Source organism: Carica papaya, chromosome 6, assembly GCF_054855325.1.
Source record: "Carica papaya isolate Zhongbai chromosome 6, ASM5485532v1, whole genome shotgun sequence".
Lineage (NCBI taxonomy): Eukaryota > Viridiplantae > Streptophyta > Magnoliopsida > Brassicales > Caricaceae > Carica > Carica papaya.
In genome coordinates this window covers 35,137,866-35,165,101 of record NC_142314.1, presented here as the reverse complement: position 1 = coordinate 35,165,101, position 27,236 = coordinate 35,137,866, and the positions used below count along the sequence as shown (strand labels likewise).

The following is a 27,236-nucleotide window of genomic DNA, read 5'->3' as shown; positions in this document are numbered from 1 at the left end:
ATTGAGTTGTTACCTTAGACCTCGTTAAAGAGAATTCCAATATCGTAATTTAAAATAATATTCTGATTTATTTTTATTAATAACAAGCATATCTTTTATATATAGGTTACGATTCTTATTTAATAATTTTTGACTTCCAGTGTGAAGCGCTTGAGGTGGCTGTTCCCGAGAGTGGTTGCTTCTTGTAGTCCCTTCTAATTCTATTTGTCTGTCGCGATTAAAGTCGGCCAATATCTCTTTGAATTGAGGATAACTACTGCAATTGGTTGCTCAATTGCCTTTCAATCTTTGCGGTCCGTGCCTCGTTTGCGGTCAGGGCTTCTTAGAGCATCAATCACAGATTTTCTTTTGTTGCAGAATCACTCATTGTGTTAGATTCTGATAGCAATTTGTTATGTTTTTGATATCAGGATCTTGTCACTGCGCGGTTTTCTAGAATTTTTTATTCCAGAATCTGCTTCTTCTCTTTACTGCAATTCCTTGAGTGACTTATTTTGTGAAAATAGATTACAACTCATCAAATTGAGCTGTTACCTTAGACTTCGTTAAAAAGAGTTCCAATATCGTAATTTAAAATAATATTCTGATTTATTTTTATTAATAACAAGCATATCTTTTATATATAGGTTACGATTCTTATTTAAGAATTTTAATTTAATTAAGAATCTAAATCTAATTAAAAATACTCTAGTAAAATATTAGAAATCCTATATTATTTAAAAATCCAATATTAATAGGAAATTACATATTATTTAAGAATATAATATTAATTAGAATTCCAACTATTTGTAAATCTAGTATTAATTAGGACTCCATATTTAATTGAACTTCACCCTCTTATTTAGTCGTTGTCTTACCTTCCATATTTTATGCCCTACAAATGGTTCATAACACCCTACCTTGTAATTTTGTTTCATTTATACACGGTTGGCACATCCTTGGCGCCTTTGTTTATAGTATTTCCTTTTTTCTCTAAGAAGAAAAGACCATTGGTTCAGACCTTGTATATGTTGTTTAAAACTCATACTCTTCTCTAAGGGGAGGACCTGAATGGTCCAGGACATAATCCTGGATGTGAAAGGAGCTCATTTATGCTTTGTCCAAGTCTCTTTTGTGATTTTGTAGAAATTGTACATGGGTGGCATCTCCTCAATGCCTATTGCAAAATATTATCTTTTTCTGAAATAAATAAATAAGTGAGTCAGTACCCTCTTTTCTCTTTTTTCCTTCTTCACTTAGATGGTTAGGAAGCAGGAGAGTAACTTAGAGCATGAGCAGAGCTGCTTTTGCAGACAGATAATGGTAGTGGAAGATCCAACAGGTTCATAGCCCTCTTCTTTTCGTCCACCTGGAAAGAGAATAGAGCTTTTTACCTTGATACACTGTCGGCTATATTCGTGGATTTCAGACCATGTCTCACTGGTGAAGAGCTTGTGGATCTTGTAGATCCTGTTTCTTGCCTGTGATTAGCTTTCATATATGAGCTGTATCCCTCTTGTCAATTGTTATGTAATATAATGATTACTAGTGTATTTAGATGTTCTAAGTTCACTGCAGTCAGAATAGTTCTTCCTTTAATTTTAAACTTCAACAATGACTTTAACTGTGCGATAATCAGGTTCCAAATGCCATACAAACTCATTTTGTGGACACTCTAGAACCAGATAAGCACCCTGTCATTGTGCTTTCCGGGTAAATTGCTTTCTTCCTCTTTATAAAAAATTCTAGGTTATCTTTTTCCTATCTTAGTGGATAGCATAGTAAACTATCACCTGGCAGGGTTTCACTTGATGGTGGTATTCCAATGTTCAAATGCTTAAGAAAATATTCTTTTTGTTTTAATTTTTTATATGTTGTGTATTACAAACATCAAACACACTGATAAAGAACCAGTGTCCTGTTTCAGCTAAATTATCTGCATCCTTGAGGATTTTCTGTTTAAGCATGATTTTGACATGTTGTACATTGAATATGGCGACAGTAAACCATTGCAATCCACAAAGCAAGCATACAATTGTTTTTTTTTAAATAAAAGAGAAATATTATTATGGACAATAGTACCAAGGGAGTATTGCCCATATACAAAATAGAAAGCAAACATATAATTGTTTACTAGTCAAATATTTTATATAAGGATAATTTACCAAGTTTGCAGGAGATTATTTGTAAAATAGGCTTTACTCAAGTAGATGAATCTGTTTGCTTATTTTATGAGTTAATCAATCAATTATGTTTTGGCATTGAAGTGATTAAAAAATGGGCTGGGTTTGGTAGGTCCTGATAGTAACTATCTATAAAATGGTGGATAGGGGGGAATTCTGATGGATAAGTTTTCCTAAATATGCGTTTTTTAAGAAAAGTGTCGACTTGGTGTTGTTCATAACTCCATAACTTTTGGTGCTGTTGTTTATGTGATGCAGCTTGATTATAAAATTTGCCGAGCAGAGTTTTGATGCAGAAATGAGAGCATCAATGTTCAGCCCTCGACTTATGGAGGTATTAACTGATTTACTTTCTGAGATATAACTTTAAACCTGTCCTTGCTATGGATTTTTGTGCTGTTAGGCCTTGTTACTGAGAACCCTTTGATCTCTGTTATTAGGTACTATAAGTTCTTCACTGATGTTTTATTGCTGAATTAGCACACTTAATTAAGGAATCATGGTAGGGGGTGCTGTATAAATAGCTCGCTAGTGTCCCTTATTTCCTACTCCTAGCCTAATTAACCATTACCAAGGTTTTAGGCTTTCTTTGTTAGCTTATTTATTTAAAAATAAAAATAGTAAGTTCCAGATAATAGAAACCTAACCCTAACCAGAAATAGCAAAGAGTTTAATGCACTTGCTGCCTCTTTTATACTTCTTGTTCTTGGACCCCTCATTTGTGCTTTTCTTGTTTACATTATTGACTATAACAAGAGTGTTGTCATTATTTTAGTTATGAAATATATAGATGTGATTTTTTACTTATAACCGGTCTTCGCATTTTAAATAATTACTTAGTCAATCATTTCCTTTTTTTAGAGGAAAATATCATACGTTATAAACAAGACACCAAGGGGTCCATGGAAAAAGAAAATTTACACTCAATCAAATCTGACAATTATTTCCAAGTCAGTATTGCCTGCTTGCATGTGTTTAAGCAGGCAGTTGCATTAAATATGTAGTCAGTTGGCTGTACATGTCAATTATTTTATTCCAATGAAGAGAACTGAAGATCAGTTTCTTGTAGGATGTTGTTCTATTTCCCTTATCATAATGGTATAAAATGTTTATTGTTCCTTCAGAGGCTGAAAGCATAATATTATATTGGATAAATTACATAGAAATCCTTGAAGTTTTGGTATAATCACGATTAGATATATTATTTTTTAAAAATAATAATTTAGTCGTTTCATAACAAACATGTTTATCAATTTTAGTCTAGTTTCATTTTTGATAGAAAAAGAAGTTTTATTCAAAGAGACAGAAATAAGTAAAAATTGTGGAAAATACTTCTAAAAGATACAATTATGGAAAATGAAGCATCCTCCTCGAACTTTCCAAAAGAAAGTCTGACATGCTACACTAGGCTCATAAATAAAATTAGATATACTCCTAGTGGAGTGAAAAACGATTATCCCCCGGTTTCTATGTAAATTAAGAGAGTCAGATCCAGAAATTAACCATGCGTCTTGGCCCATAGAGATGTTAAAAATATCATTTGATTGCCACAGCTCATTAGGGGAAGAATATGATCCTCAAAGATTCTCCGGTCTCTCTCCAACTAGATGGTCCACAAACCTATAGAGATAGCCCCTCTTGAAAGGGATTTCGACTCCTTCCTTGCTTCATTACCCTTGACATGACAGTGAATAAAACACTCCACTGGTTGGGGAGCAATCAAATGAATCCAAGTAGAATGGCCTTGTCCACAAACTCCAAGCTAAATCGCACTGCACAAATATGTAACTATTTGTCTCCCCATTATGTCGCAGATAAAGCAAATTCCAGGAGAAACTACTCAATTTGGTCAACTCCTTTGCTGTAATTCATGAATATTAAGCATGTTAAGAGAAGTTGTATATGCAAACACCTTTAATCTTAGAGGCAACCTTACTTTTCCAGGATGCAGTAGCAAAAAGAGATAATAATTTCAGTCTAGTTTCTCAAGAAAGCTTAAACAATAAGTAAATATGTCAACATGATACTATTCTAGAATGGGCGTATTTCAGTCTTTATATATTATCAATGATATTTAGCTTATTCATATCTTCCTTTTTTTTTTTTTTGAGAATAAAACATATATTATATTATATAATGAAATGAAGTACCAAGAAGGTGTAACCCGTATACAAAAGTACTTATATATCTAGCATAATATCTATAAGGTCCCTTAAATCCTTGCTGTAAAATAGCAATTGGCCTCTTAACAACAAACTAAAGGTCTGGAACCACGTATTTTTAAATCTACTAAAAGATCATTTTTCCTTTCAAAGACTCTTTTGTTTCTCCTTTTCCAAATTGCCCAAAAGGTGGTCAAAAGGATCAGTCTGACAGAACGTGTATCACTCATTTACATGTAGTCTTATTAGTATATGTAAACACTTTATAGATACGTGATACTTAATCATTATTTTATTGACTATTTATGAATAAAGCAACTAATATTCTCCCACTATTTGAGTGTCTACCAATATTATGATTGTGGTTGTTGCCAGTTCATGTGATTGTATATTGGATTTTGTTTTTTTCTTTCTTCAACCTTTCTAAGGCCTCTTCTACTGTTTTGCATCAACATATAAATCGCATTATTGTAAAAATAATGAAAAACAACTGCTATCCTTTCTGTATCCGTCAAGGATCGCTGGTTTAGAACTCCTAGTTTCTTGTATAGAGATCTCACTTTGGTGGATGATGTCAGCATTGTAAACATTTTTCATCATTTTCTCTGTATATTTTTTATTGGCTGTGCTCTCTTCACACCTTTCAATCTTATTTCTATTTCTCTAAAAGAAAAACAAATAATGCAGAATAAAGCAACATAAAAAGCTTTTTGGCTTAAAAAGTACAAAAAAAGATAAGAGTTTTAGTTTACATGTTAAAGAAATGGCCAAAATTAGAGAGTAATTTCTTTAAATTCTTTTGAACCTTGAAGTTTCCTAATTGTTTTCATGTCCTGTTATCTTGGGCTACTTAATTTAGACAATGCTGCCTGCAGGCTGTGATATGGTTCCTTGCAAGATGGTCTCATACATATCTAATGCCTCATGAAGAACTTAGAGAGAATAACTGCAATCCAGGTTCTGATCAGCACCGGTCACTACACTCCGGAAAGGCTTTACTTGATTTTTTTAGTGAACACAATCAGGGAAAACCTGTGCTTGACATTGTTGTTCGTATCTCCTTGACATCACTCATCTCATATCCTGGTGAGAAGGATTTGCAGGTATGAGCTGATGTTATTCTACAAACAAATTTATGTTTGTCATTTGGGAATCATTAGCTCCCTGTACCATTCTCCTTGTTGTTTACAGCCTTGAATGTCTATGCCTAGTAGGAGCTGAAATGTGAAAAAAAAAGTTTAGTTGGTCAGATAGTTTTATGTGAATCTAAACTTGCTGTCTGCTTTGATTATGCGGTTTGGTAAATAACTTTTGGGATTATTTTTTTGAATTTTAAGCTGTTCATTATCATTTTGAGGCTGTAAATACCTCATATATGTGATTTTTGAAGTTACAAATATAAGAATCACAACAGAATGCCAGATTTATCAACTGTCGTTTCAATCACCTCATTTGTTTTTCTTTTAAAACAAACAAGGAATATTAAGAAGACACACAGCCATCCATGTAATATATGCCCTTCAGAAAATCATTTGACAAAGTATCTATTAGATCACAAGATCTTTTCCATCAATCAGAGGATGACCCTTGACAAACTAGACAGAATTTTGAACTAATGATCTTTAGTTATGCCAAACTATCACAAATTCGTTTGTTTCTATATAACGAAAAGATAGCCAAGGATAGAAAAACTATTATTTGATACAATGTAAAGTAATTACTAGTGACTCTTCCCTTTAAAGCATTAACTTTTAGAAAATTTGGTTAAAAAATGACTCTATTAGTTCGCATGTTACTAAAGTTATAACTATAGTGTCTGAATTCTTGTTGCTACCCCATTTCTTTTAATTAAGTTTTAGCACAATGTATTATCAGTTTATATTTGGTCCATGCTTTTAGCTTAGTGCATTTGTTATGAAGGATATGTTAGATTGTAAATAATAGAATAAATTGTTTATATCAATTTAAACTTTCAGAAAAAATGGTTACAACTCTTAGTATTTAATGGAATTATCTCAATCAGCATGACAAATTGAAATGGATGCTCATGATGGTTTATCTTTTCTTATTAAATGAGTTGCATGTTTATTTCCTAGTTTGTACAATTTGTCTTAGACAGATGTTTTTCTGTCCAAAAGATAATCTACTGGTGACTTTGTTCTCTTTTCTTTTTCGAAACACAATTTGGCACCTATTATTATCCCTGAGTTGTATAAGCTATTGAAAGCTTTCTCAACTGTTTCGCTTTATGGTTTTGAAATCATTTTGTAACCTCTAATTTTAAAATATCCTGTTTGCAAAAGAATATTAAAGATGTTATCCTTTCTTCTTTTTCCTTGACAGGCACTAACTTGTTATCAACTTCTGCACGCACTGGTTCGGCGGAAAAATATTTGTTTTCACCTTGTTTCATTGGTGAGTTCTGAGTCTTTTGCATGCAGAAATGCATTCTGCATTTCGGAGCCTGCAGCATTTTTGTTGGTCCTTTGGATGTAACTATTACACTTGGTGGCTGCCCATGTTAATTTCTTTACCTTATGTTTTGCCTTGTACTAATATTATGTAGATGGGCCAATCACCACAGAGTTTCAGTTAAATGGGGTTTTGCTCGCTCTATTATATTGCATCATTCCTTTGATTTGACTCTGTGGACCAAGGTTGAATTTTTTACCATCATGGTTGTACTGCTAGGTAAGGATGCTTGGGTTTTGGTTCAAACTAGACCAATTGGACTTGGACTGAACTGGGCCAAACATAATCCTGTCTGCTCTTTGGTCCAAAAGTGGGATGACCAAAAACGTTGGTTCCATTCCGAACGGAAATTTGAGAAAAATAGAAAACTTAATTATGCATTGTTGTGTCATTCACACTCAGAGAGAAGGGGTATCTGCTTACTTGGGGATTGGGGCTTAAATTTAGATACTCACGCTTGGAGTTTCTTAATCTCACACCTAAAGTTGTGGAATTTAGCATTTGATGCTTGGTTGGAGAAGAAGTTAGGCGTCGTGCTTAGGATCCCTCAAGAATTATATCTAAGGTGAGGTTAATTACCACACAGTTACAGTTGTATCACAATCATAAGCCATAGCTACTGTAAGTTCTATCAATCAATTATTCTCTCTGAAGAAATGAGAAGGGTATTTGTGGACTATTTTATATTAAGAAAAAGGTTTTAGACTCTATTTAATTCTATCCTACTTATAAATTAGCTGAAACTCTCTTAAGCAACTTAAGGAATTTGAATGATAAGTAAAATCCTAATACTGCTAAAATCTGAATCCTATTACTATTGCCACATCAGATTGAAAAAGAAATATAATTCTTAATCTACTTAGAAACTTTAGGAACTAAACTGGATTTCCATCATAACTTACCCAGGACTGTTATGGTAATCTATCCATTTAAGGAATATGGTTTAAACCTACATATCAAACTTAGAGTTTCTTAGATATCATAACTAAAATTTTGAGATCTAGGGTTGATTGGTCCTGGATAAGAAAAATAACTAGGACTGTACTTGAAGATGAAGTTTTGATTGCATCAAATGTGACTGTATCGCTGTTATAAAATGAAACTGCTGTAAGTTCTCTCAACCTCGAAAGAACTTGCACGAGTACTTATAGACTCTAACTTAATCTTAATGTAATTATCACTACTTAAAAAGAATTTTAAGAACAAATAAACTTATGCTACGAAATGTTAATCCTACCCGTACTTTTTCAACCAATACTAGACTTGAGAAAAATACAATTCCAATCTATTTGGGAAACCTAAGTAACTAAACCTCCTCTGCATTGAGAGGAGTTTTAGTCAAAGAAAGACATATGATACAAATTCATGGAATCAACAGTAAGACCTCTGTGTTCGTTAAGGTAAACATCTGCATTACCCTGGGTCTCTAGATGTTCTTTTTAAAGCATCTAAGCGTAAGATTTGCCATCAATATCACTTCACTTCTCTGCTCTTGTCAGTACTTTTGTGTTTTCCAACATACATTCTGGTATCTGATTAATCCATGGGAAACTTTTATTGCACTATAATATAAGGGAAATTTTCTTTGTCTAAACCCTAGTGGCATTGATACATTTCTTTGGCCAAGCATTCTCTTACCTCAGTTTCATTGTTTCAAATTACATGACCTGTAAACACTGGCAGTATTATTTATTCTAGCTTCACATGAAATGCCATGAATTAGTTTACGTTCATCTGTTCAGGATTCATGGCGTGAGCTAGCAAATGCTTTTGCAAATGAAAAGGCTCTGTTCTTGTTGAATTCCACCAGTCAGGTACAACTCTCAAAAGCTTTGCATCTCATCGTTTCAGATATATTTGCAATTCCCATGTGTTATAATAATTCTCCTTAACAATGTTTCAGCGTTCGCTGGCTCAGACCCTTGTTCTTTCAGCTTATGGGATGAGAGATTCAGGAGCATCAAATCAGTGAGATTACTTTCTAAATTTTTGGGTATTATGTTGCTTTTAGATTTTTGCACAGCTAATGTCTGATTTCCTCTTTCTGCTCTTCATAGATATGTGCGGAGTCTATTGGGCCCTATGACAACATATCTTGTGGAATTGTCTAAAAAGAATAACCTTAAGAGTGCTGCTCAACAACCAGATGTCATATTGTTGGTGAGGACAAAAGATGTGAAGTTCTTGAAGTGAAATTATCCATAAATGTATAATGTTCTCAATAGGAATAACTGTCCCTATGAAATTGACATACTATAGGTCACTTGTTTGTTGGAAAGACTTCGTGGAGCTGTCGGTGCTACAGAACCTCGGACGCAGCAAGCCCTTTATGACATAGGGATCACTGTCATGAACCCTGTTTTGATTCTCCTTGAAGTTTACAAACATGAGGTATCTGTGTCCACTTATTCTCTTTTACATAGGCTTCCAAAAAATGGTTTTCCTTTATCAACTTAATTAGTATGTCACATATATTTATTCCAGAAAAATATTGTCCCATATATATATATGGGAAAGGGAGCGCGGGGAGTGAAGTAGATATCTGTTAAGTAATCACCTTAGTGACTAATTACCCTGCTTAAGCTAATGAGAAGTAACTATGTTTAAAATTCTAGTCCACTAATAATCTCTGATTCCTGACTGCTTCAACTTAGTTGTAGGCGTTCATCCACATGATGCATTTGGTTTTCTATCTGTTATCAAGTTACTTTTTTTAAAGAATCTGTGGTTCCTTTGGATGTAATATTCTTCAATTAATGCTTAGTCTGCAGTTGTTTACCTGCTACTTAAATTTGTCGTTGACTGGGTGGATGGGCAAATTTCCTACCTAGAAGCTCAAGAAACAGCTGTGGTGATTGATTTCTGCATGCGTCTGCTGCAACTTTACTCATCTCATAACATTGGCAAGGTAACTTTTGGCCCAATGTTTTGTCCTTGCATAAGGAAATTCATGCTGGTCTAAAGAACTGTAACTAATGAGTATTCTCACTCATTTCCCCAGATATCAATTAGTCTTTCAAGCAGCTTGCTTAGTGAGGCAAAAACTGAGAAGTACAAGGATTTACGTGCTCTTCTTCAGCTTCTTTCAAATCTTTGTTCAAAAGATCTGGTAGAGCTTGTTTTATATATTCATTGGTGCATGCACAGCCACACTCGTGCACCAGCATGTCTGTTGCAAACAGACAGAAAGAGAGTAGCATATGCCTATTAATATTGGGCTCCTAATGACACTCATCATCTATATTGTAGGTGGACTTCTCATCAGATACTGTTGAGGAAGAGAGTACAAACATATCTCAGGTAATTTATATTGATTTCTCATGCAAAAATCCCATTTACGGTATCTAATTTGTTAGAATTTTACAGGTTGTCTACTTTGGACTTCACATAGTTACACCCTTGATATCCTTGGATCTGCTGAAATATCCTAAGCTTTGTCATGATGTAAGATTTCCATCTGCCCTCGGGAATTAAATTGGGTTCATTTTGGAGTTTTTGTCAACTGTTACTATTTTTGCAGTACTTTGCTCTACTATCACATATGTTGGAGGTTTATCCTGAAACAGTTGCCCAATTAAATAGGGATGCCTTTGCTCATGTGCTTGGAACTCTTGATTTTGGTCTTCACCATCAGGTAACTCTGTTACATCAACTATGAAATCCATATCAGATAACAGATATGCATCAATTTTTGCTGCTCCTGAGCATGCAGTATTGTTCATTGAAGAGCATGTTTGTGCTTTTTATCATACCAAGGCTCTGTGCTTAATTAAATAGCACACTGGCACTAGATAGAAAAAAAATGTTCATATTGTTACATATGTATTATGGGCAGAGTGGGTCGCTTTTCTTATTATTAGATGGTTATTATCCAGAGTTCCTCCACTATAACTAGTACTATAAATTTTTACAATTAAGTTTTTTATTTATTTTCCTTCTGCTTTTTAGGACACAGAAGTAATTACGATGTGCTTGAGAGCTCTTAAAGCGCTGGCTTCTTATCACTACAAGGAGACCAGTGGTGGCAAAATGGGACTGGGATCACATGCTGCAGGTCTCACAGATCCAAACGGAAATTTGCAGGAAGGAATTATGAGTCGGTTTCTTCGTTCATTGCTGCAGTTACTTCTTTTTGAGGATTATAGGTAAATGGTCTGCTTATTTAGATAAACCAGGACTACAATCAGTCATAGAGAAGGTTCTTCATGAGTTTTATTTTGAAAGTTTGTGTAGGCTCTTGTGTGGCTTCACATACATGGGCATACAAACGGATCCATATAATATCCTTTTTGCTTTCATTCCCAACTTACTAATATCTATGTGCTTGTTATGTCAGTCCTGACCTAGTTGGCACTGCAGCAGATGCTCTCCTTCCATTAATTCTTTGTGAGCAAAGCCTGTACAAGGTGACTTTGCTAGTTTCTTTCCACATAACTATAAGTTTTTGCTTCTTCCATGTTAAAACTTGATTTTCAGTATTTTTTGTACTTATTCTGGTGATGAATTTTCCGGAAAATAAGTTTTTCAGATGTTCCAATAACTTTCCACCTAAGAAGCATATTAATTATTTTTTTAGGTTGGAAGTATCAGTTGGAGAGCTAGAATAGTCATGTCAAATTTATTTTAGAAGCTATGCTCAAGCAAATATTATTCTTATTGCTTAGAAAATCTAGATTTTCTTTATCGCCAAAGAAAATCTACACTTTTGACATGTATCTGTGCTTATCATAGTTTTCCTTTTCTTAAATGTTATATTGTAACTTACTAATCAGCATCTCGATGTTTAGCATGTAGTGCTATTACGCAGATATTATTGCTCCTTTCTATAAATAGCTCGATCACCGAATCAGCAAATTTAGTCAGAATATTGTCTCTCTCTCTCTCTCTCATCTTTTCCTTAAGAGGGAGAGGAGTGAGTTAGAGGCTTGGACTCATGATCTCATACTAGAAGGATGGGTTTTTAACAATGAACTAAAGCTTTTTGTCTCCTCTATTATCTTATTTGAATGTCTTTTAAACAGGCGGGTGGTTATGGTTTTTCTTCATTTTCTCTTTTCTTGCAGAAATTAGGCAATGAATTGGTTGATAAACAGGCAAATCCAACATTCAGGTCAAGGCTGGCAAATGCATTACAGTCACTCACAAGTTCAAATCAAATATCTTTTGTGCTAGATCGAGCAAACTATCAGAGATTCAGGAAGAATCTAAACAGCTTTCTGATTGACGTGCGGGGATTTTTGCGGACAAAATGATGCATGCCAACTGTAAATTTTTGTAGAATAGTTTTTTAAATCTAACATACGTGATTGAGAAGAATGAAGCTGCAGCTGCAAAGAAGGAAAAGAAGCTTCATAGTTAAGAAACATTTTGATTGTCATTATCGCCAGTTGCTTGTGAATGCTCTTGTACTGACAGATATAAAACAGTGGTGAGACAATCTATTTTGATTCCAAATTCTTCATTGGAAGAACAGGACAACGCATGGAAGGCCAAGACTGGATTTAACCTGAGCAGGCATTTGGAATAGAAAACTCTGTTTATCTGTCTCAGTCATGGATCAACATGAATCAGTTCGTGCATCCAGGAGTTGAATGCCATCTTTCTGTAATCTTGGCTGAAGCTCCTTCGCAGTCCGGACATCTTAGGTCGAGACTAATCAAAGTATTAACTACTTGTTTTGAAGGGATAAGCTGCTAGGCGATATGATGTTTATTCTTGGCATTTGTGCACAAAAGTTTGTCTTTGCTGTGAACTTTAAATGACTTCGTATCGGAAATATATTATGTATTAGCGGGAAAGATAGAATGACATTTTTTTTTCCCATTAAATTGCGATCCTGTATTATGGCAAATAACAGAAAATTCAAAGAAGTCTTAGGGTAATTCAAAGGCACATCCTTACAGTTTAAAAGAGCAAAATATACATTGCAATACAAGTACATTTCAATACAATATAAATACAAATACATATACAAATACAAGATAAAAATTTAAATATAAGTAACATTTCTAAGTTAATTTTATATCTAATTTAAGATAGATACTTCTATTATTTACCATTCAACAAACTCGATACGAATTCAACATTATAAGACTGAAGATATTAGTAAAATTAAATTGTGTTTGTCCATATCAAATAATTAAAACTTCAAACAAAATATAGAATGGATTTGAAATAAATTCAGAACTCCTACTTTTTAGGTTAAAAGGAAAACAGTTCGCCAAGAACTCAACGCAAATACAGATTAACGTATCAATTCTCAAGATAACTAGGGTTCAAAATATACTACATTCATTCAATTTACTATTTGTGAAAGAAATTCTATAACCCCAGCAAAGACAATAAGATACAAATCCTATTGGCTAATGTTGAACAAGCAATGCTGCTCACTTATGCAATATGCTCCTCTTTGGAAGTTTCGGTTTCTTCTGATTATGGCTCTGCAATTTGTCATGAATAATAACTTGGGTAAGTAGAGATACGAAGGCTCACAAGGACACTATTAGGCAAATACGGTGAATTGTAGCCGTGTGTACCTTTTGCCTTCCAAGGGCATCATTATCTGTTCTCTCCTTCCAGTTGCTCTTGCGTAGTTTGATTGGCCTGTTACCAACATATTTACCTGAAACAAAGTAAGAGCATTATCAGTAACACCACCATTCCCAACAGTGTAACCTATATTTAAACCCAAAAATAGGTAGGGTTACTTACCATTCATTTCTTTAAGTGCAGCAGCAAGATCAGCAGGGCTGGCAAAGCTAACAAATCCGTAGCCCTTGGTTTTCCCAGTCCGCTTATCTCTCACAACCTAGTACCATTAGGCACATTGAGGTTTCTTGCTTCCAGAGCAAATGATAAGAAATGCAAACAAGGATTCAAAACAGGAGAAGGGAATATTTATTTTTTCTTAAAAAATATGTAGAAACAACACAAATTACAAACTCAATTATGAACACAACAACTCACAAGCACCAGTTAAAAAGTTTTTCGAAGCATCTTCGCATCACAAATTACAAACAAAATCGTATCAACAAAAATCAAATTGAGACAGGGTAAGCCTCATAATGTTTTGCCAGGTGTCAGAACTCCAAGCACTTACTATTAAGATCAAACTACTAACTTGCACATACTTTGGCACTTGCATCCTATTTCATAACAAATACTCTTTCAAAAGAAATATAGCTTTCAAAATTAGAAAACTCTTTTGTTTTCTATTTTTATTTATTTAAATTTTTTAGATTTTTATTTAATTTAATTTAATGAAAATAAAAATAATAATAATAATAAAATTGGGTAAAAATATTATTTGGATTAGCAATTGTCTTGGCAATTAAGACCAAGTTTCCGGTAGGGTTCCCTACGGACCCGATCCGTCCACCATCTCCCAGGATATCTAATCAGACTATCCACATTTTTCACTTATCAATTCACATAACATTTTGCCTTTTTTCTTAATCTCAATCATCCAATCACACACAACATATAAACCAGTAATTGACACCAAATAAGACAATACAGTACCGAGTTCACCATAATAAAAGAAACCATAGTTCATGCATACGAGACCATAACATAATTACATCAAACATCATGCTACATTTAATACTGGAGATTAGACCAAACAATAACAGACCAACACTGTATCAGACTCAGACCCCATTGGCAACCTAAATCAATTATACATCTATAAAGTCACACAGTACAGTTTAATTATTTATTTAACTTTAATACCGTGATAGGAAATAGAGTGAGGGGTCCTTACTTATTTCGATGTCTGAATTCGACTCTACAGTGCGCCTACAGACTATCCCTAATTTCCTTAAATTTTTTCCGGAAAACTGAAACGCACTACCGGTACCTGCACGTGTCCCAAAAAATCCCAAATCAGACTTAGGACCCCTTTCGGCCAATATCGGAATTTCGGCTCCGCCGACGGCGCCGCCGTCTGCGGCGGAGATCCGCCTCAGATTGGCCTTTTTTCGGCCAACTTGCATCGGTCCCTGCGATAAAACAACCCTAGGACCATCGGTGGGCCAAAAAAATAACGAAAAACCGAAACTTACCGGCGGCGGTGCTCTCGGGTGCGGCGGCTCCTTCGGCGTGAGTCACGTTTTGATTTTTGGCTCCGATCAACCTGTAGAGAAAAGAATGGTGATCATAGTGGTATAAAATTTGCATCGAACGGAGGCCGGGAAGGGCCTCATCGGAGGCAAAAACAGAGGGGGGTCGCCGCTGGACTTCGGCTGGGTTTTCCGGTGGTTTGGCTCCGGTTTGGCCATAAGCGGACTTAACATTGAAAAACGAGCTAAGGGAAGAAAATTTACCTCGATCGGTGGTCGGAAACTTCCCTGGTGCGGCGGCGGTCGGCTCCTCCGGCGTCTGGTTCTTCTTCTCCGGCGAGGCACTGGCGGTTAGGGTTTTGTGGTCAGGTGTGGGTGGGGTTATTTATACTCTTTGCCTTTTAATCTCAACCGTCCATCAAGATTAAATCTGAACCGTCCATCAAGATTAAATCTGAACCGTCCGATCGCAATTTAATTGGAATTAAATCTGGGCTGTCCATCGCGATGCAATCTTGGTCGTCCGTGCCTGATTGAATCTGGGTCGTCCGTACGCGTGAATCTGGGCCGTCCGCGCGCAGGTTTGATCTGAGCCGTCCATGTGCACAGGAACGGATCTGGGCCGTCCGATCGCGCGCACACGGATCGCCCACGTGGCCCGTCCCGTGTCAGCGTTTCCTTGCCACGCGGCGTGTCCTGGTTGGCCAGGGCTGCTGACCGGACCGCTGACGTGGCTGTTGACGTGGCACAACTTTTTTAATTTGCGTTTTGACCCCCTGTTTTCGATTTTCTTTTCAAAAATACCCCTTGAATCCAAATTTTCACCCATTTTTCTCAAAATTAATTTCAATTAAATTCAAATAATATTTTTACTCAATTTTATCATTATTATTATTTTTATTTTTATTAAATTAAATTAAATAAAAATCTAAAAAATTCAAATAAATAAAAATAAAAATAATAAGATAAAATAGAAAAAAAACACGGGTGTTACAATTGCCAAGGCAATTGAGACAGGGTATTTTGACAATTTCAAAATTGCAACCGGGAAATATATTTTGTAAAGGTCGTGTGGCAGAACCGCACGCCCAGGGAGGCTACCTGAGAGCTAGAATCAGAATTTAGGGCCCAGTATCCCCATTTATTCGTCCAAGAGTAAGAGACAAATTTGGGGGACCAAATTTCTTTAAGGGGGGGAGAGTTGTAACACCTAAGTGTTTTTTTTCTATTTTATCTTTTTATTTTTATTTATTTGAATTTTTTAGATTTTTATTTAATTTAATTTAATGAAAATAAAAATAATAATAATGATAAAATTGGGTAAAAATATTATTTAGATTTAATTGAAATTAATTTTGGAAAAAATTGGTGAAATTTTAGATTCTTGGGGTGTTTTTGAAAAGAAAATCGGAAACCGGGGGGTCAAAACGCAAATTAGAAAAGTTATGCCACGTCAGCGGCCCGGTCAGCAGCCCTGGCCAACCAGGACACGCCGCGTGGCAAGGAAACTCTGACACGGGACGGGCCACGTGGGTGATCCGCGTGCGCCCGATCGGACGGCACAAATTTGTTCCCGCGCACACGGACGGCCCAGATCAAACGTGTGCACAGGTGGCCTAGATTCATGCGTACGGACGGCCCAAATTTAATCCCAATTAAATCGCGATCGGATGGTCCAGATTTAATTTTGATGGACGGTTGAGATTAGAAGGCAAAGGATATAAATAACCCCACCCACACCTGACCACAAAACCCTAGCCGCCAGTGCCTCGTCGGAGAAGAACCAGACGCCGGAGGAGCTAGCCGCCGCCGCACCGGGGAAGTTTCCGACCACCGATCGAGGTAAATTTTCTCTCCCTGGCTCGTTTTTCGATGCTGAGTCCGCCTATGGCCAAACTGGAGCCAAACCACCAGCCAAACGGCCGAAAAACCTAGCCGAAGTCCAGCGACGCCGCCGCAACCCCCCTCTATTTTTGCCTCCGATGAGGCCCTTCCCGGCCTCCGTTCGATACAAATTTTATACCACTGTGATCACCATTTTTTTCTCTACAGGTTGATCGGAGCCAAAAATCAAAACGCGACTCACGCCGGAGGAGCCGCCGCACCCGAGAGCACCGCCGCCGGTAAGTTTCGATTTTTCGTGATTTTTTTTGCCCACTGAGGGTCCTAGAGTTGTTTTATCGCAGGGACCGATGCAAGTTGGCCGCAAAAATGGCCAACTCGAGGCGGATCACCGCCGCAGACGGCGGCGCCGTTGCCGAAGCACGGCGGAGCCGCCGTGCCGGAATTCCGATATTGGCCGAAAAGGGCCCTAGGTCTGATTTGGGATTTTTTGGGACACGTGCAGGTACCGGTAGTGCATTTCAGTTTTCCGAAAAAAATTCAGGGAAATTAGGAACAACCTGTAGGCGCACTGTAGAGTCGAATTCAGACCCCGAAATAAGTAAGGACCCCTCACCCTATTTCCTATCACGGTATTAAAGCTAAATAAATAATTAAACTGTACTGTGTGACTTTATAGATGTATAATTGATTTAGGTTGCCAATGGGGCCCGAGTCTGATACAGTGTTGGTCTGTTATTGTTTGGTCTAATCTCCAGTATTAAATGCAGCATGATGTTTAATGTAATTATGTTATGGTCTCGTATGCATGAACTATGGTTTCTTTTATTATGGTTTGTATTATGGTGAACCCGGTACTGTATTGTCTTATTTGATGTCAATTACCGGTTTACATGTTGTGTGTGATTGGATGATTGAGATTAAGGAAAAAGGCAAAAAGGTTATGTGAATTGATAAGTGGAAAATGTGGACAGCCTGACTAGATATCCTGGAAGATGGTGGATGGACCGGGTCCGTAAGGAACCCTACCGGGAACTTGGTCTCTCATAACAGTGTTGGTCTGTTATTGTTTGGTCTAATCTCCAGTATTAAATGCAGCATGATGTTTGATGTAATTATGTTATGGTCTCGTATGCATGAACTATGGTTTCTTTTATTATGGTTTGTATTATGGTGAACCGGTACTGTATTGTCTTATTTGATGTCAATTATTGGTTTACATGTTGTGTATGATTGGATGATTGAGATTAAGGAAAAAAGCAAAAAGGTTATGTGAATTGATAAGTGATAAATGTGGACAGCCTGACTAGATATCCTGAGAGATGGTGGACGGACCGGGTCCGTAGGGAACTCTACCGGGAACTTGGTCTCTCATACCGGACGGAGTATGGAGACCTTATGTGTTTTGCCGCCCATACCGAACAGGGTATGGGGACGACCCGTTTCACCCTCATAACGGACGGAGTATTGAGGTTCATAGTTTTGGCGCCCATACTGGACGGGGTATGGGGACGGTCCTGGAATCAGGTTGTAAATGTTAATGGTTCACGTATAGCGGGGACCCCCTATGGATCCCCATAGATACTAGTAGGCTGGTAAAAGAGATAAACATGTGGTTTAATGATTGAAATGAAAAGGCGTGGTAAGTGTTATGTTATAAAGTCTATATGATTTCATGATGATGATAATGTTATTGCTTTCATATGTTGATTTCATGGATTTCACCAAGATAAGTGGACAGTAAAGGTTTTTATGTTAATAAACGAGTTTGTTATAAATTATGCTCCATCGGTCATTTTTGTTTTCTACCCACATTTACTTCCGTGGCGGTGAGATAGTGTGATGTCTTTACTGGGCTGGTGTAACTCATTCCTTATTTAACCATTTCAGATTAGGAAGACGGCGAATGGGACGCCTAAAGACTTCATAGTTATATTTATAGTTCTTATTTCGAGTATCTCTTTTAGTTAGTTTGTTCTTTCATGTTTTGAGTACGTTTTAATTATTGTATAAGGGATGTTAATCAAATTTTTATTACGCTTCCGCATTTGAGATTTTTAATACATACATTTCATTTAAATTTCCGGAACCGTTACACATAATGTTTTGCCAGGTGTCAGAACTCCAAGCACATACTATTAAGATCAAACTACTAACTTGCACATACTTTGGCAATTGCATCCTATTTCATAACAAATACTCTTCCAAAAGAAATATAGCTTTCAAAATTAGAAAACTCTTCTCCGCTGATAAATTTACATCTTTACAAAAAAACCTCCCACCTCATAAAAGGGGGCAAACAAGTTATACAGGTTAAGAATAAGTAGTTCCTAGGCCTCACTCCACACAAAAGATGGAACACTCTGTGCAGGGCATGGTTTAACTGGAAACTAGGCCAGTAAAAACCCAATAAACTTCTAAGTCAGATCTAAAATTGGCACAATACTTCAATTATCTTTTTGGCTTCAGAAAGAGGGAAAGTAGTCATCTAAAAAAAGAACCATAGGAGAGAGCATGATACCCCATAATTTGTTTTTTGAAATAAAAAGTGTGAAGTATATACTGACAATGTATCAAAGGGGTACCGCCCATTTACATGTACCCCATAATAAGTTTTCTAAATGTTTTATGATAGAACCCCTTCATAAGTTCAATAATTTACTAACCTGACTCCAAGTTGATCAAATCAACTCAACACTGCTAAAATTCACATAAGCCCATGAATCAGATCGAATAGACCTGACTCAAGCTCCAGATGTTGGTTCCAGCTGTCAACATTCAATATTGAATTGTCAGACCCAACCTCATCTAACTTTTGAGAAATCACATCCCGATAACAAACAAAAGAAAGGCGAAAAATTAGGTGCTTACTCCTAAAATTATAACCTACTATATTGATGTCTAATCAATGTTGCAGAACCTTCAATAAGGCTTCCATTATAATCTTAATACGAACTGTTAAAAAGTAAGAAAATCATGGTAGTAAACCAAGTTCTTAAAGAGGAAGAAAATGATGGTATTAAATACGAAATAAATCAATGTGCTAACTGAGAAAATAAATCATGCTATTAAAGGAGAAGAAAATCAGGGTGTTAAAAGAGTAAATAAATCAGGGTATTAAAAAGTAAGCAAATCAAATTAAAGAGTAAAATTATATCATTTTGTAATTAATTATTTATTTTCTTTTCCGTCTTGGAAAACCTATATATATAAGGTTGTAATATTAAACGAAATACGCATCAATCAAAACCATTCTACACATGAACAATGAACACAAAACAATATTAAGAACTCCAACTAGAGAGCCATGGTCGTCGGGCCGAGTAAATTAAAGACAAGACCTACCTTAACGACATAGGAAACAATAACTGTTCTGTGCGCTTCAAACAAGATTCTGAGGAGAAAATCCAAAATGTTTCATGCACCAAGCAAACAGTTGTCATCAAGAACAGAGCTGGGAAAAAAACTGAGGGAAAAGATCACTTACCTTGGCCATATTAAAAGAACTAAATCGCGAAAATGCTTTTGAAAGAACATCATCATTCACCTCATTACCAAGATCACCACAAAAAAGGCGATAATCATCTGCCGAATGCCAAGAGAGTAAAAGCATGTAAGATGTTTGTGTACGAAAAAGGAAAAGCATACAACCAAACATAATAAAACCCAAAAACGTACTGCATGCCTTCGGTGAACAAGCATACATGAAGACAAAATAAGCATGCTTACTAAAAGGGGAATAGAAAGTAAGAACGGTTAAATAATTCGTACTTTCTGGCCAATCCGCAAGGGTTGGATCCTCCCAAGTCTGCCCAGCAGCTTTACGGGGAATTGCTTTCTTTTTAGTTTCTGCCTTGTGCTCAATTTCACTACTTGCAAGAGCAGCCTTTACACTCTCAAGTGCTTCAGGTGTTATAATCTGTGCATCCCTTTGAAATAACTGCTGGGCCTGTTGAAAGATACTACCGAATCATAAAGATGAATTCTTTATCTAATCTTGAATGATATCTTCTAAAAAAGTTCAAATGCTAATGAAAAAATAACCACATACTAATCCGAATCAACAAGAATGTCCAACCATTTGCACCCTCCATCAAACCACTTATTTGCACCCTAAGAATGTATAACGATTCTATTCAAAGTACTTAGAACACCAACCAAACCCCCTCTCCCTCCATAAAGAAAACAAATGAAACAGAAACTCCCAAATCCGCTTATCAGTCCAATATATATAAAAAAAAAAAAAAGCAATACCACGAACCAACAGAAGCTAATTACTTTTCAAAATCCGAACAAACAAAGCCACTTCACTAAAATTTCAACATGAACAAAGACCCAAGGGTAAAAAGCGTGATATGTTTACGAAGCATAACATGGATAAATGTAATATAAACATACTGACCTGTTGATACTGGGGGAGAACGTAGACACCGGCAACCGGAGCAACGGGTGCGGGATAAACGGGGGCAACAGCAGGAGCCGCGGCAATCGGCATTGGGGCAGCAGAAGCTACGTAGGACTGCTGTTGCTGAAACGGTACCGGGAAATATGAATTGCTAGCGTAGGTGAATTGCGAAGAGGAAGAAGATGAAGCAACAGGCGGGGCACCCGACGAAGAGGGGATCGACATGGAAGATGGTGATGCAAAAGTCGTCGTATACGGATTTTTGGGTGGTAAGTCCTAGGGTTTCCGCAGATCAGCCCAGGCAGATGTTTGGGGAGAGAGAGGCAGGGAAAACTGAGGATTTCTAGAGAGAGTAGGTTCCAGCGTTTTCCTCTCGCAACGAAGAGGAATCAGAATCAAGAAAAGAAATTTTCCTGGAGGAAAAAGAAAAAGAATCGAGAAAGGAAAAGGGCCGTAATCAAAATGTATTAACACTCAATATGGGCCTTCAATGCAGAACAAGTTCACTTGGCCCATTTTTGAAAGAGGAAGTATTTCACCATTTTAAAACTGTAAAACCTTTAGGATATAACCTGTTGAGGATGACTTTATGGTCTGACAGTAACCTAGAAAACAAAAAAACAAAAAAAGTTATAGATGTACATCACAGAGGAGATCGAGGGCTTCAAAATCAATGAATAGATTTAATGTATCTAAATCGGCATAGATAAAGAAAGATAGAGCTCGAGTGAGAGCTCATAATCTTCCGAATTCAAACACTTCGATACTTAGATCACTAGTTTTATAAGAGAATATGAATATTTATACTCGACTTCTATCTCTATAGAGAGTCAAAGGACTTGCTTTGTGATTGTGTAATGCGGACGCACATATGATTAATATAAGCTAAAAAAGTATCTCATTTTGCTAATATTCTAATAAAATTTTATTCTATCAATTTTATTTATCAGTTAAATTATTATTAAAAAATATATATATCGCGTATACATATGACATTTCCACAAATAAGTTACATCCCTCAGAACTTACAAACTCAGAAGGATTAGTTTCTTTTCGAACACAAAAACTCTTCGCTGTCCATTTCGTCAATGTCTATCAGTAAAGTATCGTCTAGACCATCTACCATACCCCCTTGTTCACGCTTCACCTGCATTTTTTCGTTATCGGAATCACTATCAAACAAGTTCTGAACTTCCATCTCAGATATGTCATCAAAAGTAGGAATCTTCTTTTTGCTTCCCCTGTAACCGGTTAGGCTAAGGAGTTTTTCCTTCCAAAGGACTAGAGGACATTTCTCGATCAGCTCTGAACCTTCATAAGCTTCTGTCAAGAAGACACTAAACCTCTTTCCTCGCTCCGAGACATAAAAAATACCAAAATGCTTCAGAAAAAGCCTCATCAGTTTTTGTGGCATCACAAACTCTCCTCGAAAATGGGTTAGGTGATCTGTAACCAATCTCTTCTCAATGGTAAAACTAAGCAGCTCATGCATAATAGCAATTGCCCTCTTATCAAACTCCTTTGAACCAGCCTTGAGCCCTCTGGCATCTGCATACGGAGACCAATAAGATCGTTTCTGGAAGTGTTCGATCTTGCCTCCATATCGATAAAGTTTCTTGTAGTTTGAAGGGAACTTGAGTGGGAAAGCCAAAGAGAGACTTCCCGGTTTATGGTCATTAACTTCAGTTATTCCCATCACCTTTTTCTCTAACTCCGTGATAGCCCATGCAGGATTCCAAGACACAAGCTCCAAATACTCTGCATCATCACCGGACTTAACCACCCTGAAATGCTGAGGAAACCTGTGCACCCAGTGTGTCCGAAAATCTAGTGGCAAACCAAAATCCCTCCTAAAATGCACAATCTTATCTAACGGCAACCTCTTATCCACAGACATCATTAGGAGCCTAGAAACATGCTCTGCAGCTTTCGATGAATGCTCCTCAAGCAATCTCTCTTCCTCTTCGACCAATTCCTCTGCCTCCTTGCTCATTCCACACCACAACACACCCCTTTGATCCTTATACAATTCAAACAACTTGGGCGACTTCCTAATGAAATCAGACATTTTGTGGGGCTTGGGCAAATTAATCTGCCTCCTGTACTGATCGAGATGGGTCACAGGGATTACCATCTCAGCCTCTTTCTTTAAAACTTCCATAAAAAACAACACTTTGGAGGCTATCTTCCACTTCTCTGTTGCGATTTCAAGGTCACGCACTCTCTTGTTTCTGCTTCTATCTTGAACACGTTTACTGGTGGTCATAAATCTGCTTGGAAACCACCCAAATGGATATTGTTTATGCAGATTTACCCTTTCAGACAAATATTGCCTATTCATCAACCTCAAAGATTTAACAACTCCATTGGCCATTATGGGATTGTGATTAATATATCAATCAATTGGAAGAAATATGGCCATTATAACTTCTTATTTCAATAAAGCAGGTGAGCACAGTTGGGGAGGAGCAATCCCTGCAGCAGTGGGGAAAAAAAGGTCAGGCAGTGTTGAAAAAAGACTCAAGCCCAAAGGTTGAGAAAGCAAAACCAAGTTAAATAAATTACAAGCTAAACCATAACCAGGAATCAAATGTGTCACAACAGTGATGCTCTCCAAAATCATTCAGATGATGGAGATGCAACAGATCCTTTATGGATGGGATCAAGTACCAAATAGGCATTGTTCAATTTTTTGAGATAGAAATGAGAAAATGTATTAAAAATAGGCAACTAGGAGATGCCATCCGTGTACAAAAGATTTACAGATCAGTAAGAGTATCTACAATAGAAGCAAAATCAACAATACTATCAAAATTGTGTCCAAGAACAAGAGACCCAAAAAGGTGCAACCATTTATCCTTGATAGCAACAAAATTCGATTCTTTACCCTCAAAAGCTCTGTTGTTCATTTCTTTCCAAATAATCTAAAAGATAATCAAAGGAATGATTTTATGATTAGCTTTTCTCTTGCACAGACCTTCCCAGGCAAAAAGTTCATCCTTAATAGAACTGGTAGTAACCTAGGATAAATTCATGATGTTTAAAACCAGTGTCCAAAGAGATTGAAAGAAGGGGCAGCAAAGGAGCAGGTGTGAGCATGTTTCCACATCAGTTTTACAGAGAAAGCATCTATTGACCATAGTGATACCTCTCCTTTGAAGATTATCCAAAGTTAAAATGAGTTCTCCAGCAGCTTCCCAATAGGCATTGTTCAATTCATAGAAACTGGATCCTAAAAATGGTACCTAATGGGAAAGGGGTGATACACCCATTTGCTAGTAGGCTAGTTGGATAATGCTGAATATTTTCCATCTCCGTCCAACTTAAAACTCCTAGTTTTAGCTTAAAGAAAAGATACTAACATAGAAATAAACTAACCTGAAGCGTAAACAACAGTCTTAGTCAACATGCAAATATGAAAAGAAGAATGAGAGAAACAAAACAGTACCCCAGTTACCATGGAGCAGCTACATGAGCATATTAATGTATTCCTTGTCTGGAAACTATCATAGCCTTACAAATGTTAATGTATTCCTTGTCTAGAAACTGTCATAGCCTTACAAATGAACCAGAGCAGTCAAACACTATTAAGTTCTTCAACATCTTCCTCCACAACGAGGGACTAAATAACCGACATACGTCCATCAATCAATTTTCCCCCTCAACTCGAAAAGAGAACTGTATACCCCTGTCAATTTATGCAGGAAATGTGAACCAAGCTTTCGGACCATTTCAAAGCAGCAAAATTCTTCCAGAACTTGACATAAATCATGGAACATCAAATCATCAACAGAGAAATTCTAACACGAAAAGGAAATCGACCTGCTCATTGAACATCAATGAAAAACGGTGCTCATTTTCACAAGACCTACAAAATAACTTGACGTCCTGAGACTTCAAAGTTTAAACCATTCTAGAAAATCCTCACTCTTTTTCATGATCTATTTATGCTAACACATTTAAAAGCAATCCCTCCACTGCATTTAATCATAACACTTCAGCCAAAATCTCGCTAAGCACAAATAAAATAAAACGTCACAGAATCCTAATCCAATCAAATAAGAAAACTTAAACTATTTGATAAAAAGAATTAGTGTCTTCACCATATCATGAACTACAACTAAGAGATTAAAAACTTCAACTCCTTTAGGACACGAAAACATTCTCTAATTTTTATTTTCTTAGTTTATATATTTTAATTCACAAACCGCCTACGTTAACAATTAATAACAAAGAAAACAACAGTAATCAAATGATACTAAAAATTAATAGACTTATAAAAATCTAAATCAGTTAACTGCAAATTATGTCGATATTGTCTTGTCTACTTTCCAGGTTTATAGAACATTTACCGAATTCGAGAACTCCAATCCTAGCTCCAATATTCTGCCCCCGAAGTTTCCTTCTGCTCACTTCAGTTGCCAAAATCACTGTAGAATCAATTCCTCTGTTATCCTATTCTTTCTACTGTCTATGAATGCTATCTCTCTTACACTATATTTGTAAATTCCCGATTTGAGCCCACCTACCTCTCCGCTATTCTTTCCTCTTTCCTGACCCGAGAGCCAAGACCTAGTTATCTTCCCCAAAAATCTCTAAAACACCATTCCCTTTTATCTTCTCCTACTCACAATTCCTACATTCAAAATGTTCCTCCTCCCGCAACAATCAGCAACGTATTCTTTCTCTCTTCCCACGCAGCCTGGTCCTTCCAACGAAATAGACATTTCCTTCAGACTTCGATCTCGACTCATCTTCAACCATGTGCACCTCGTCTTTCTTTGCTCTTCATCGAACATCGATCAGAATCTTCTCCGCCAACAAGCCGCACGAACATATGACTGAGCCTTTCCCTCCCTCCCTCTCTTGCTTCAACAGATCGATTGAAAAAGCAATTGTCCAGCTTCGGTTCCGTAGAATGGGCCGGAAGACAAGCCAGTTAGCTAGAGCAACTCAACTGGGCTTCAGATCTCCATGGGCTTAAACATGACTCTATGAATAATGAATTTGATTTTAACTCATTAATTTATTGATAAAACCGTGAAATAAACTCTTACCGTAAAAATATACGACTCTTTGTGAGTATACAACGGAAAAAAAAAATTTATTTATGTTTAATTAAAGAAGCATATAACACCCAAAAAATACATATTACTATTATATCTGTTACGTTGAGCAAAACTATAAACAAACTTAAATTTTAAAAGTGAAGATTATCCGAAACTCTTAGTGTTAATAATTAAAAATTATTTTTTGCAGACATAAAAACAAACATTTTTTTTTTTATTTTTGCGTCACGATTAATATTAATTTTTTTAATAGAATAAAAAAATATTTATTGACGGATATATTTTTTTAATTAGAATAATCGTAATAACTTAAAAATTCGATATATCAATATAGAATCTAGTTGGAGAAAAGGTTTAATGTTAACCATTGACCGGACAAGTAATAAAAATTTATTTCTGACTAATTAAATAAGCATATAACATTCAAAAAATATATATTACTATTATTTCTGTTACGTTGAACAAAATTATAAATAAACTTAAGTTTTTGAAATGAATATTACCCAAAATTCTAATAGCATTCAAGAGAAAATATTCAAGAACGTCAATAATTAAGAATTATTTTTTGCAGACAAAAACAAACATATATTTTTATTATTTTTGTGTCACGATTAATATTAATTTTTTTAATAAAATAAAAAAAATATTTATTGATAAATATATTTTTTTAATTAAAATAATCATCATAATTTAAAAATTCGATATATCAATATAGGATCTAATTGCACAAAGAGTCGAGTGTTGACCGTTGACCGACCAAGTGATGAGAAGTATAATTTAAGTATATATTTATGGAGGTTTGAAAAAAATGGGAACATAAAATTAAGGGGCTGTTTGGCTCCCCAGACTTCTTTAATCTACACTGTAGCACGCGCCCTGATACACGTGAAGCACGACCACTACACGCGTGATTTATATTATGAATTATGTATTTAAATTAGATATATAATTGTATAAAAAAACTATTTTATTTTATTCTAAAAAAGCACTTTTAAAAAAAAAATTATAAAATTCCAGTAATTCTGTGTTAAATTCTTTATTTATTTTTATGTAGAATATGGTAA

The 27,236-nt window shown here is 36.1% G+C and overlaps 3 protein-coding genes across 8 annotated transcripts in view; 1 reads left to right on the top strand and 2 right to left on the bottom strand.

Annotated features, from left to right (window-relative positions):
• LOC110807742 (exportin-4 protein) overlaps positions 1 to 12,688 on the top strand; it is a 34,448-nt gene extending 21,760 nt beyond the window's left edge. For 3 of the 4 annotated variants that reach the window (XM_022032959.2, XM_088206503.1, XM_088206504.1), the window contains 16 exons: positions 1,619 to 1,692; positions 2,421 to 2,496; positions 5,200 to 5,427; positions 6,668 to 6,739; positions 8,539 to 8,610; positions 8,700 to 8,764; positions 8,854 to 8,956; positions 9,056 to 9,187; positions 9,561 to 9,704; positions 9,798 to 9,905; positions 10,046 to 10,096; positions 10,163 to 10,240; positions 10,317 to 10,430; positions 10,745 to 10,941; positions 11,133 to 11,202; positions 11,860 to 12,688. In XM_022032959.2, the coding sequence (XP_021888651.1) occupies positions 1,619 to 1,692; positions 2,421 to 2,496; positions 5,200 to 5,427; positions 6,668 to 6,739; positions 8,539 to 8,610; positions 8,700 to 8,764; positions 8,854 to 8,956; positions 9,056 to 9,187; positions 9,561 to 9,704; positions 9,798 to 9,905; positions 10,046 to 10,096; positions 10,163 to 10,240; positions 10,317 to 10,430; positions 10,745 to 10,941; positions 11,133 to 11,202; positions 11,860 to 12,048 (1,773 nt within the window). In that variant the 3' untranslated portion in view covers positions 12,049 to 12,688. Of the gene's footprint in view, positions 1 to 1,618; positions 1,693 to 2,420; positions 2,497 to 5,199; positions 5,428 to 6,667; positions 6,740 to 8,538; positions 8,611 to 8,699; positions 8,765 to 8,853; positions 8,957 to 9,055; positions 9,188 to 9,560; positions 9,705 to 9,797; positions 9,906 to 10,045; positions 10,097 to 10,162; positions 10,241 to 10,316; positions 10,431 to 10,744; positions 10,942 to 11,132; positions 11,203 to 11,859 lie in introns of those variants that run through there. The other variant, XM_022032960.2, reaches the window with a different exon arrangement.
• Positions 12,689 to 12,902: 214 nt separating this feature from the next.
• LOC110825072 (RNA-binding (RRM/RBD/RNP motifs) family protein) lies at positions 12,903 to 21,488 on the bottom strand. Its single transcript, XM_088206508.1, has 6 exons — positions 21,101 to 21,488; positions 20,470 to 20,647; positions 20,186 to 20,283; positions 13,508 to 13,604; positions 13,333 to 13,418; positions 12,903 to 13,236 (listed from the first exon to the last, which is right to left on the bottom strand). Exons 1-6 carry the CDS (start codon positions 21,326 to 21,328, stop codon positions 13,183 to 13,185), a joined length of 741 nt encoding a protein of 246 aa, XP_088062634.1. The 5' UTR covers positions 21,329 to 21,488; the 3' UTR covers positions 12,903 to 13,182.
• Positions 21,338 to 25,983, bottom strand: LOC110825071 (Ubiquitin carboxyl-terminal hydrolase family protein). 3 transcript variants are annotated; one of them, XM_088206506.1, is made up of 3 exons: positions 25,456 to 25,982; positions 22,133 to 23,578; positions 21,338 to 21,708 (listed from the first exon to the last, which is right to left on the bottom strand). In XM_088206506.1, exon 2 carries the CDS (start codon positions 23,475 to 23,477, stop codon positions 22,146 to 22,148), a length of 1,332 nt encoding a protein of 443 aa, XP_088062632.1. In that variant the 5' UTR covers positions 23,478 to 23,578; positions 25,456 to 25,982; the 3' UTR covers positions 21,338 to 21,708; positions 22,133 to 22,145. The 3 variants fall into 3 exon arrangements, with proteins under 3 accessions (XP_088062632.1, XP_088062633.1, XP_088062631.1); XM_088206507.1 differs by lacking the exon at positions 21,338 to 21,708 and adding an exon at positions 24,552 to 24,791 and having other exon boundaries at positions 22,016 to 23,578; positions 25,456 to 25,983; XM_088206505.1 differs by lacking the exon at positions 21,338 to 21,708 and having other exon boundaries at positions 22,016 to 23,578.
• Between the last annotated feature and the right edge of the window lie 1,253 nt (positions 25,984 to 27,236).

Coding starts and splice junctions, on each gene's coding strand:
- LOC110825071 (XM_088206507.1), bottom strand. CDS start 23,477: ATGGCCAATGGAGTTGTTAAATCTTTGAGGTTGATGAATAGGCAATAT.
- LOC110825072 (XM_088206508.1), bottom strand. CDS start 21,328: ATGTCGATCCCCTCTTCGTCGGGTGCCCCGCCTGTTGCTTCATCTTCT. Junction 20,284..20,469: donor CCTTGCGGATTGGCCAGAAA/GTACGAATTATT, acceptor GGCATTCGGCAG/ATGATTATCGCCTTTTTTGT. Junction 13,419..13,507: donor TGCACTTAAAGAAATGAATG/GTAAGTAACCCT, acceptor ACTTTGTTTCAG/GTAAATATGTTGGTAACAGG.